Source organism: Martes martes (assembly GCF_963455335.1).
Source record: "Martes martes genome assembly, chromosome: 6".
NCBI classification, from domain to species: Eukaryota; Metazoa; Chordata; class Mammalia; order Carnivora; family Mustelidae; genus Martes; species Martes martes.
In genome coordinates this window covers 122,840,364-122,853,285 of record NC_137893.1, presented here as the reverse complement: position 1 = coordinate 122,853,285, position 12,922 = coordinate 122,840,364, and the positions used below count along the sequence as shown (strand labels likewise).

At 39.6% G+C, this 12,922-nt stretch overlaps 1 protein-coding gene across 3 annotated transcripts in view; it reads right to left on the bottom strand.

The window, feature by feature from the left end:
- Positions 1–12,922, bottom strand: part of DUSP22 (dual specificity phosphatase 22) — a 66,868-nt gene that overhangs the window by 33,188 nt on the left and 20,758 nt on the right. For all 3 annotated transcript variants that reach the window (XM_080806512.1, XM_080806513.1, XM_080806511.1), the window contains exons 2-3: positions 12,621–12,654; positions 4,144–4,226 (exon numbers count right to left, since the gene is read on the bottom strand). In XM_080806512.1, the coding sequence (XP_080662638.1) occupies positions 4,144–4,226; positions 12,621–12,654 (117 nt within the window). The remainder of the gene's footprint in view (positions 1–4,143; positions 4,227–12,620; positions 12,655–12,922) is intronic.

Here is a 12,922-nt window from a genome sequence, read left to right as displayed (position 1 = left end):
CAAGCCACCCAGACCAACTATGGAATTATAGGCAAGTCCCTTCATGTCTCTGAACTTCAGCTTCTTTGTCTACACAGAGATAGAATCAAGGTAAGTGATTCCTATGAATCTATTCAGCTGGGATGTCTAAGTCGAACATAGAGCAGTAGGCATGGAAAGGGAGTCAGAGCTCTTCAGAATCTTAGATTTTAGTTAAGGGCTGACTCAAATGAATATAAAGTCCCCTAAGTTTCTACTGTTTCTAAAAATCTTCATTTTTGAAGATCTACTCCTCAGATACTCTTTTGCAGAAAGAGGAATTGGGGCTTTGGACCTCCTTCTCTTGGCTGACCACCTTGTCCCATGGTTCAAAGGATAAACAATCTTGTCTCATCCACTGGGAAGCACCAAAGATCACCTGGCTTCACTAGATGACCAGAGGTGAGGTGAGGCCCTGCCACTGCAAAGGCCTGAGAACAGCACCTTTTATTCTTTCATTGCTTTCCACCTATAGGGCTGCTAGAAGGGATACAAAACCCTGCTAACACTATGTTGGGAAACCTGTCTAAAAAGTACCCAAGTAATAGAGAATCACATCTAATCTAAGTGAAATCAATCACGAGTTCTTTTAAAGTCCCTCCCAAAGTAAAATCAATAAATGCATACTAAAGATGAACTGAGCCATATTCATGAAGCTTTTCACGGCAAATGCACTTTATAGTATCATCATTGGTCAGTGTTTCAACAGGTTACAAATCATTACAGCCACAGAGGATGTAATAGGCGCAACAACTGTGCAATCTTCCATTCTACAAATACTAGGCTCTCACAACAATCCATACTATGCTAATCTATACAGCCTCATTTGGTAATAAGATCAGGTTTGGCACCTTTTCCTTGACCACAGTTGCCTTAGTTTACTAGTTATATAAGCATCCCTCTTAAAAAGTGCTCATCCTAGAGTCTCACCCCGGACTCTAAGGGATAGCAGATCCCTTTCCTGAGTTCTTCTTAATCTGAATGTTTATGACTGTATTCAGCAGAACGTAGTCCCATAGGATGTTAATAGGTAGTGTGTTACATAAGCAGGCACACACACAAACTGGTTCCCTATTTAGAGTGACAAATGTGTGTCTTCAATGCAGAACTTGGAAGATTTTATTCTGTCAATAAATCTGTGAATCCTCCGGAGGAGCCTATGGTGTGCTAAATTCCCTAAACTTCTTTATATTTTTGAAAATCATCACATCCCAGGCATACTGTTCAACTACCTATCCTTTTAGAATCTTCACGAAGCCCTTGACCTATGACCTCTGCTCTAGAAACCACATTGCACAATATGACTGCCGTCTCTCATTTAGCCTCCATCAGAATAAGAGCATACCTAATGATTCCAAAAGCCTTCGATACTTGATACTAAGCACCCAGTGCTTTTAAACCCATTCAGATATTTGCTGGAAATGAACCAAAGAAGTACCTACAGTGTAGTGACCAATATACAGCTACCTGACAGCAGGGCTTGGAGAACTCCTACATGGAATTAGTAACACTGGAACCCTTCAATTTTAAACAATAACAAACTTGCCATTCCCACCTGGCCCCAGGCTAGTGCTGCCCAGAGTAAGCTAGGGAACATTCAATAAACATGCATGGAGCTTTGAAGATCTTGGAACATGAAGGAGGTCCTAGCATCCCTTATCCTTCCACCTTTTATTAGGGCCCCTTATCAGGTTGGGGTTCAGCTTATTGCAGTTGCCTGGCTCTGCACACAATCTGTCCTCTCACCATCATCCCTGCTTTACTTCCTCCCAGAGCTGCTGAAGAATAAAATCCATCCCTCAATTCACTACCAACTCCAAACATTTTCCCTGACTCATCTAAGGCTGGGTGAGATCATGACTTCTGGAACTGAATTTAAATTTAAGACTGGGGGCACCTGGGTGGCTCAGTCCATCAGGCATCTGCCTTCAGCTCAGGTCGTGGTCCCACAGTCCTGGGAGACCTGTGTCGGGCTCCCTGCTCAGTGGAGAGCCTGCTTCTCCCTCTGCCTGCTGCTCCCCCTGCTTGTGCTTTTTTTTTTTCTCTCTCTCTCACTCTCCCTCTATCTCAAATAAATAAATAAAATCTTAAAAAAATTTAAGACAGAAGAGTGCCTTTATGAATAGGCAGAGGAGTAAACAACATTCTGAAACTTCGGGGATCCTGGCAAAACTCCTCTATCCCAGTACCTTATGTGAGCACATGAGTTCAAATAACTTTCAGTACCCGAGTTTTCCCCACTTCTGTAATCTGAGAGGTACTATTTTAATTTTTTTTAATGAGAATGTATTCATGAATTATTTGTGAACTTAAAAATGAACAAAATGAGAGGAGCAACATTAACCTATGTTATGCTATAAAACAATGGTCTAACTCTTAATGAATATGAAATCACAGGAAAGTACTTATAATTAAGCTGAGGTAATAATAGCATTCAAAGACTACAACAGGATGTTGCTAAGTAAAAGCTGTCTCTGAAGGAAAGGCACAGTTTCTCTTTTTTTTCCAAAGCAGAATTTGTCCTTATAGACTGAAATATGAGAGAATAAAAAGGAATACTGAGGAGGGAAATGCAGTTTTCCCACAGCTCTGAAGTTTTTATACAAACAGTGTCTCTTTTTATGGGGTTACAGTCCCACCTATTTTACTTTCTAGGCCTTTGTTTCCCTCATGTAAACTGGAGGAATTTGGACAAATAAACACTAGAACTCCTTTAATTTCTAAAACCTGAAAGTCTTGCATCTAAACAATGTGAACAGATTTAAGGCCCATGTTCACACATGGCAATGTGTTCCATTAAATGAAACATGAAGTAGTGAGGCAGGCCTGGAGGGTGAGGGTGGGAAGGACATCTATGTAATTTATTAAAATAAAGGAAACCTCAAGCCTCATCTTGTGATTTAAAGAGGAAGTCAATCATGACCATTTTGCATTTAACTTATTATCTTGGCCATAGCTTGGCTATATTTTAAATATAAACTATTGTTGATGGAGATGAAGAAACAGAGTAGCCATTTTCAAAGGAACTGTTAATCTGGAAAGAAATGATGTGCTGTTATTACTGTTTCCAACAAAATCATTCTGTCACACAAATTATAGCACCTTAAAAAACAACAACAACAAAAAACAGAGCCGAAACAACAGAAGGAAGTATGAGTTCACAGATCTGGAGAAGTGAATGGAGGTTTCTTTACCACCTATGGCTATCTGGTACTATAACATTTAATAGAATCACTTATTAATCCATGTTCCAATTTCTTTTACAATAACTGAAAGCTGGCAACTCTAATGGCTAAGGAAAATAGATAAATTTAAAATAAAAAGTATACTATCTGCTCTTGCATAATACAAATTTAAATGAAAACAGCTTGAACTAGGATTATTTCTTCTAGAACCAGTCACACCTCCCCTCCTAAAACCCCACCCTAAAACAGAAGAACACGTATGCATCCCAACCACACACGTATTATTTTCTTAAAAAAGGTAACTTGGGCTCTGTCGAGGCTAATAAACAGAAATAGAACGCTCAAACCGTTCATTAACGTAAAATTGAAGATACGAAAATGTTTTTGGAATTAGTGTACAGGCAGACACACCCTGTTTACTTGAAAACTTAAACCTTAACAACAACTTCTACACAGATAGCCTCTGTATCAGAAGCCCTGGAACTCTCCAATGACAATTTATCTTCTATTGTTTTTTGTCTTTAAATGTAAATGGTACATAATTGAGCTTCAATGGAAAAAAAAAATCAAGAAATGAGGAACCCTAAAACCAGGGATAATATTGAAGGGAATGCAAATAAGTTTTAAACATCCTTAAAATCCAGAAGTAAATGCAGCATCAGCTTATTCTTTGGCATTTAGCCAAGAAAGCCAAACTAGCAATGTAGCAAGAGAATAATCAGAGAAAGAATACACTCTTCCACCATGCCACAGACAGGGCACAGACACAAAATTATGGCCTGGAAACAAAATTAATACGACCTGGAAACAAAATTAATATAGCCACAGGTACAGAGCATTAATAGGGGCACACCGATGTCAGAGAGAACATGGTTGCCTTTGTTAATGTTTTACGCACTCCTAGGGAATACAAAGACACATGCACATAGCTCTCCCTTACCTCCAACAGAGGCCTGGCACTATCATGGACAGACAGAATATGTGTCACCTTGTTCTTGCTCAGTTGCTCTGCATCTCTGGCGTCTGTCATAGAAGAAAGAAGATGATCATTTTATTCTTCACTGCAAGTGAATTATTCACAAAGTTTAGCTAGGAAAATATACAAAATGCCTTGCATATATATATATATATATTTTTTTTTTTTTTGCCTTGCATATTTCTTTCTTGAAACTTCAAAATTGACCATACCCAGAAAAACCTAGACCTAGGGAATTTCAGACTATTGCTTTAATGTATTACGCAGATAACTAAATTTACTTCTGATTGTCAGATTTTTTGGATATGAAGTGGTCACTTAAAACTTGAAATGTATTTAGATTAAAAAACATCATAATCATGATTGTTGCTCTTTAAAGAAAGTGAACCTATGAGGTCATTTTGTAGTTGCCATTTGTTATTAATGATCAATAATTTAAGTTAAAATCACATACAAAAGACCCACTTACTATCCACCCTCATGTCAAAGGCAGGGATGGGTTTAAACGCAGATTAGACTGTGGTTTATAACATCTATGATTCACTTCAGGGCAAAAATAAAAATGGAACATTTTCTGGAAATCCCAAACAGAATAAGCTATTTAATTATCTGCATATAAAACTAAGGAGACACCAAACTTTACATTCCCTTCTAGTGCTCCTACCTAATGCTGCATGAGAAAGACTGAATAAGTATCCTCAACTGAAACCCTTCTGTTAATCTACAAAACAGGAGTCCAGCAAGAATAGGCTCCCTGCATGCCCTTGTCCTAATCTGGGACAAGCTTTTTTAAATGATACAGGGTAAAATGGACTGAGTAAAATATTTATTTATCATGTTTCTAGAGAATATTAATGACATGGGAAAATGCTTAGGATATAATGCTAAGCAGGGTGTAAAAGCATGAATCAAACTATAAATACAATATGAACTCAATTTGTAAAAACATAATAAAGACAAACACACATACAGGGGAAAAACTGCTATAGGGAATTAGCTCCAATAGTGATAATCTTAAAAAGATGGAATTACAAGAGCTTTAAAATTTTTAAAATATATATATATATATATATATATATATGTAACACAAGAGGTTCTGAAAGTTTAACATGCCTATGAACTAAGTTGGAGCTCCAACTTAGTTCAAGGTCTATGGCAAGACTGAGGAATCTGCAGGTTTGTTTTTTTTTAATATTGTTTGTTTATTTGTTTATTTATTTACTTAGGAAGGGGGTGAGGAAGATAAGCAGACTCTCTGCTGAGCACAGAGTCAGATGATGCTGGGCTAGATCTCATGACCCTAAGAGGAATCTACAGTTTTGAGAAGCTTTGATGATAATGCAGAGACTGAAAAACTTTCCTAAATGTTCTGCAATAAACATATACCACTTCAAATTCAGAAAAAAAGTCTTTAATAGTAATATTAAAATATTGGTTTTAAGACTTTCTTCACAGTTCCAACCATCCCAAGCTTTAAATTGGGATGTGCTTAGCACCCATCGACGTAATATGTATAGGACTCAATTCCAAACACCGCCCAGCCCCCTCTGCCCCACAACTATCACAAGTTTTGGCATCAGTAAGTTTGTATTGAACAGGAACAAGAATCATTTAGGATCCAACTGGCAGCCAGCTTCCACATTCTCACCGAAAGGCAGTTTTCCCAATTCCCACCAGTATGTATGTTTTAGCCAAGTGGAGAAGCAAGATCAAACTGGAGCTTTCAGTGTTTACAGTGGAGCACAGATGAGGCAGAGTAGCAAATGGTTCAAGGAGGAGGAGCAGGTGGAGGGCTCCAAAGCAGTCTCCTGACACTCCAGGGCAGAATCTTCTGGATTCTGACCCTGCCCAAGATTTGAATTTTAAAGATCTGTTTAAAGAGGGACTCCTGGGGTGCTGGGTGGCTCAGTGGGTGAAGCCTCTGCCTTTGGCTCAGGTCATGATTCCACAGTCCTGGGATCAAGCCCCGCATCAGGCTCTCTATTTGGCAGGGAGCCTGCTTCCTCCTCTTTCTCTCCGCCTGCCTCTATGCCTACTTGTGATCTCTGTCAACTGAATAAATAAAATCTATAAATAAATAAATAAATAAATAGGGACTCCTGGGTGTCTCAGTCGGTTAAGTGTCTGCCTTCTGTTCAGGTCATGATCCCGGGGTCCTGAGATTGAGTCCAGCATTGGACTCCTTGTTCAGCGGGGAGACTACTTCTCCCTCTGCTCTGCCACTTCCCCTGCTTATGCTCCCTCTCTCACAAATAAATGAATAAAATCTTAAAAAAAAAAAAAAAAGATCTGGGGGGCGCCTGGGTGGCTCAGTGGGTTAAGCCTCTGCCTTCGGCTTGGGTCGTGATCCCGGAGTCCTGGGATCGAGCCCCCCATCAGGCTCTCTGCTCAGCAGGGAGCCCGCTTCCCCCCCCCCACCCCCGCCTCTCTGCCTACCTGTGATCTTTCTCTCTTTGTCAAATAAATAAATAAAATTTAAAAAAAAAGAACTGTTTTAAATATGCTTTTTCCTTTTTTATAAACAGCTTTGAGATAATTTACATATCATAAATTCAGCCTTTTAAAGTGTATGATTCAACTTTTTTTAGTATATTCAGAGTTGTTTAACCATCACTGCAATCTAACTTTAAAACATTTTCAGCACCTCATAAATATACTTTTATAACACAGATTAAAAATAAACAAAAAAGTGGTTTGGTAATAAAAGTATACATTTTTGAATATGGAATGAGATCATAAATGAGACAACAGACTGTAGGGTTCCAAAGAAAACAGAAGCAACTCTTGGACAATGTTCCTTTTGCTCTATGCTCCTTTCTATTTTATCACAGTGCTGTGTGTACTGATATGCCACTCTGGGATTACCCTATCCCATAAGCATGGTATCTAACTACTTGAGCATATATAAAGCACTTAATCAACATTTTGGGATGATGCCATTGGACTTCTTATTCTTTAGGACGACAAATTATTGACAGTTCTGGATGACTGCCTACAACCACCAGCACTAAGGTAACAAGCCATAATGCAGCTGTAAGACATGGGATTATCAGCTTACTCACATGCATGTGAACAAGCCTGGAGGTTTCACACCAGCTCTCCTCGTGCACAAAATCAAAGGGGTGGAACTTAGTCCTTTGCTGCTCAAACCAGGGTCTGCCAAGCAGCATCACGGCATTACCTGGGAGCCTACCGGAAATGCAGACTCCCAGACCCACTACATATCTACATGATCAGAACCCACATTTAAAAAAGAACCCCAGAAGACTGTGAGCACTGTACACATGGAGCTCTGCAGGGCCTTCAGGGCATGAACTATGACTGGGTGCCAATGGTGCCCTTCCCCACCATGGCATTTTGATGCCACTTCTAAGTCAAAAAACAACTCACAGCCTCTTGCAATTACAAATGCAATATTACTAATGCAACACTATTAACAAACCAACAGGAAGATTACAAATTAGAATTCACATGGAAAAAATCTAGAATATACACTGGCCATGGTTATATTGGGATGTCAGTTTGGGAAAGTTTTCACTCTATTTAACGTATTTCTATCACATTTGGATTTTTAAAATTTTCATTTTATTTTAACTGATGAGCCTACATTCCCTTCATAACCAGGAAAAGAAAAATAAAAAGAAAAACACTATAAAACTCAACTGAATTACACTAATAAGTAAAATATTCAACTCCTTCATTGGTAAAACAGCTAACTGTACTCTTTTCTCTTTCCACCAACATCTCCTCTGGCCCCTGGACTCCTGCCCACTCTTGCTGCCTGCCTCTGTCTACTCTCCTAAGGCCTCACGTGCCCTTTAGAAGAAGCAAATGTCATTTTTACACAGTGGGAGCACTGAAATAGAAACACCTACCTGAACTTTCTCCTTTGCTGTGACATGTTCCCTCTGTGAAAGACCCCATTCATCACTGGTAGGACCTTGCTAAGGGAGCAAGTGGATTCCTGGAAGATACTATCTTCAAAAGGCAAAGTGGCAGCCACATGCTTCCTTAGGAAGGGGAATTAGTGCTCCAGATCTTATTCTGATACAGAAGATGTACAGGGATAACCAGGGCTAAGATGTGCAAAATGCCAGAGTGGCCATGGCAAATACGCTAGTCCAACAAAGTCTAGCAGAATTGTCTCTAAACAAAATTAACAGGAGTATATTTGAAGAAACATTAGAAAATAGTGCCATCAATATAAGCACTCTGAAAAAACAGATATTTGGAAGGAACGAACTTCTTTGGTAATGCTTTTCCAATATCACAGTACCTGTTACACTGATTTGTGGACTCAAAAGCATGATCATGCAGGATGAGAAAGGGAGGAAAGAGGAGAAGGAAGGTCTCTATTTCAAAAGGACCTAATTCTCTCTGTTCTGACCCTGAGCCGCAAGCCATATTCTCAGTCTTTTTTCAAACAATTTTTGCTTCCCAAATTGAGAATCTGCTCAGTGGTAGGTAAGTGATTCTGATCTGTTTTTCAATTATGCTTGATCCCACTGTGAAATTAATGAATCCTAGAGTTACTAATTATTGTACATAACTATAACTTCTAGAATTGTAAATTAGCTGTTAGTGTGTTCAACCTTTAGGTGGGTGTATTTCCAACCTGGGATAGGGGCCAAAATGGGCAGCTCCTACCTGTTTCCTTCTGTACCAAATGTGGGCTCTGATATTTATTGGTGCCAACCTTGGACAAGTTTTTCTGTGCCTCACTCTTCTCACCTTTAATGTGGGAAAATGGTAAGAGTACCATCTTAAAGGGCTGCTGGAAATACTAAATGAAATAAAATGCTTACAATAGTGCTCGGCTCACGTGTAGTTATCAATGTTATCATTGTCATCATTAATATTATTATCATTGGGACCAGATTAAGTCTCAAGGCTGCAGTATGGGCTTCAATCTCCATCACCTCTGCATGTTTCCAAATATGTGCTTACTACAAAGACATCTGAATTCTAGCTCTTGTTCCACCACCTAATGCTCACCATTCACCATGCAGTTCTCTTAGGCGAAGCTAACAGCAGACTACCAGAGATCAGAGTTCAGTCGTTCACCAGGTCAGCCTTATCTTAACAACTGGGGAACCACCACTGGGAACCATGACCATTGTCACTGGCAGACAGAACAAAAGCTCTGAGACCTCAAACATGTCTCTACATAACCAGTACACACACAGGGTGTGAGATTTGTTTCTCACATTTCTAGAATTTGTGGACATCTTCAATGAGGGCTTCTTCTGTCAGCTCACATCCATTTTGGGATCTGCCAAGTTAGGAGGCAGCAGATAACTGACCCCTCTTGGTCTGGGATGGAGCTGCTCTTCAAGCTTCCACTCCCACCTTCCCTTCTGGCTTCCGGGCAGAGCCAGCTGCAAGTTAAGGCACCTCAACTGAGAGACTCATCAAAGACTAGACTCCAGAACCAGAGTTGGTTGTTTCTCTAGGTGGAAGAATCACCAGGACCTGGTGTTGGAAAATGCTTTGTGATTCATTGCAAGTTAAAAAAAAAAAAAAAAAAAAGGAAGTTGCATAGTGACATGTAAAGGATCCCCACTGGAAGGAAGGAAGGCAGGGAGGGAGAGAAGAGAGGCAAAAGAAGAGAAGGAGAGAGAGGTGGGGGAGGGGAGGAAGGAGATAGGACTGGAGACTACTCAATGATTGGATTGAGACCATAGCCACTAGAACCAAGGTCTTGGTTGGTAGGAGTGCCAGTCCACACCATACAAAAATGAAGATCTCTCAAAAAGTTAAAAAAAAATCCATTAATTTTTCTTTATACATTTTTGTATTGGTTGTTGTGTTACAATAGGCACATATATTGTTTGTAATTGAAAAGGAAAAGAAAATGACTAAATGAGACATCGTGCTAAAGCACATATGACAGCTGGATTCACTTTCCAGGAGCAGTCATGATCCTTTCACCTCAGTCTTCCATACTTGCTAGCTAATGATGATCAGCACCTACTGCATACCCAGTATGGCATGGGCACTGTGAGTATCTAGCTCTCTTCCACAACAGCCTGAAGTAAGAGTGTGGTTTCTAGTTCACAGATCGAGAAGGTGAGGAGAGCCAGACACTGGTTGACCAGTCATGTGCCAGACACTGAACTGAGTGCACTGGCTACACTGTCTGGTTCATCTTCACCACAGCCCCTCTCATGTCCAGGCTGTTACCCTGTCTGAGGGTAACATATGGCTCATGGACAGTGGGGGATAACCAGATTCCAAGGCAGACTGCCTCATAGCTTCTCTTCACAGTAAGACCTGCTCCCCTGTTCTGTTCCTGCTCTTCCTGACTCTGAACCACAGAGAACCAAAATGTATATCCACATCATACTCCCAGCGCATTGCAACAACTTTCTGGAATGAGTTAATTCACAGGCAATTCTATGGAGAGCAATGCTTCTTTCCAGCTTTTTGTCAATTCACTACACTATTATTCATTTGCTTTAAATAAGCCTTTCACCTAGTTAGTGGTTAATAAATGTTTGGTGAATTGATTGATGAGTGAATAAACACGGCCACATATAAGTCAGAATAACTGAAGATGACAAAAAAAAAAAATCATTAAGCATCTGAACAAGAAGAGGTATGGGATAGTGTAGCCTTCTCTTTCAGGTAAAACCCACAACAAGAATCCAGAAACTGTGGATTCCCATGTCATTGAATACTTTGAAAACAGCTATAGATTTTTAAAACTCATTTTTTTCTTACCAAAGCACATACCCTCCCCAATGAAGATAGGTATAGATTTTATTTATTTTTATTTTTTATTTTTGGATAGGTATAGATTTTAGTACAGAGAGATTTAAAATGTGCCTTAAAATTGTGCACACATGACTTTCTAGAAGAAAGTAACCTACTATGAATAAGGATAAAATTCTCATAAACTGTTGGTAGAAGTACTGAATTTGGTTGGCATGCATTACAATTTTTGATTTGTAAACACTTTCATGTAGCAATTCTATTTCTAGGAATTTATCCCAAACTCTGCTCTCAAACACAAAGACATTCTCCTGTCTTCATTAAAGCAGTTAATAACTCCCTACAAAACCCCCAAAGATAGTTGCTCCTTAATGCAGTCCAGAGCTACCGCCTACTTACCACAAAGCACTTGTTGCTTTTTCAGAACTACAAAGCTTACTAATTTAGGAACTCGAGTACTATTTTTAAAATGTTCTAGCAGCAATTAGCAGCTGTCAGCTCCCTATGCTCAATTCTCTCTGAGGCCAATTAACAGCACTAGGAGCAAAAGGCAGTTAGGGGGAAGAGAGGAGGAGGAAATAAACATTATCCTGGGGCATTTTTGTTAATCAGTGGGTATAGAACCTAAAATTTTCTGGGCTGTTCCTATGTATGTCTTATTAGTTTCTCATATTCTATTTTAGCACTATTTACTTTACAAAGGTATCCCTTTTTTGAGGGTTCTGAGAAGTAAACATAGCATGCTATAATTTTTTTTTTTTTTTTTACCAGTTCGGAATTTTGGAGAGGAAGAAAACCTGACACAGAGCCACAGGAAAATAGATATACAGTGGTGGGATCTCACAGTTGAATGATTTGTAGATACAGTCATCATCTGACTATGAAAGATGCTCCTTTATGCATATTTTAGTAATTATCTAAATGGTTAATCTACTATGACATTAAAGTAATTTAAAATATATTGGGAAAAAAAAGAGATTGTTTTTAGTCAGTTTGAACCTGAACTCAATTTTAAGGAGCTACCTGCAAATAGACAGAGTGTGTTCTTGCTTGTTCTAGGAGGGAGGAACTTCAGATGCTTATGAGGATGGTTGGCTGTCACCAGCCTTGCAGCCTTGCAAGTTTTCTAAGTGTACCCCATCCTGTTAAGTCTACCCCATCCTGTTAAGTATACACATCTCCATTAGTTGAGAGGTTAGGCACAAGTATAAGGGCCCAGCAAGAGGCCTGGACAAAAGTGGTGGCTATGTCCAGATCAGACTTTGCATAAACTGAGTCGATACCTTGACTCAAATCATGCTTGATTCCACCCTTGGTGGAAGTAGTGCAAAATGTCCATCAGCAGATGAAGGGAAAAATTAATTTTATATATATATATATATATATATATATATCCTTAAAGAGGAAATACATTCTGACACATACTACCATATGAATCAACTTTATGATCAGTGAAATCAGCCAAATGCAAGACCACTCATGTGAAGTACCTAAGCAGTCAAATCCACAGAAACAGAAAATGGAACGGTGTTTCTAGGGACTGGGGAAAAGGGAATAGTATTTAATGGGCACAGAGTTTTGGAATGACAAAAGAGTTCTGGAGATGGATGGTTGCACAGCAATGTGAATGTACGTAATGCTACCTGAAGTGTACACTTAAAAATGGCATAAATGGCACATTTTATATTACGCATATTTTACCACAGTGATAAGAAAAGACAACTCACCTTTGAAGTTGCCAATGTATAGGCCAGGCAGGATCTAGAAGAGACACAGATCAGATGTCAGTGTTACAGACCTGAAACTGACAGTGTTTTGTACAGAGGCTGGGCCCTCACCAGAGCAGTGGGAGGACATCCCAGGCCTGCTGCCTGCCACACCCACTTCTCAGCACCTTCCCAGATAGCTAACAGGACCCAGCATCCTTGTCTCCAGGGCTTTGGCCTACCCATGGCCACTAGGAAGCCTGCTCAAATAGCATGTAAATGGTTGCACATTGGTGCCCATGAGCTCATGGGGCTTTAAAGAC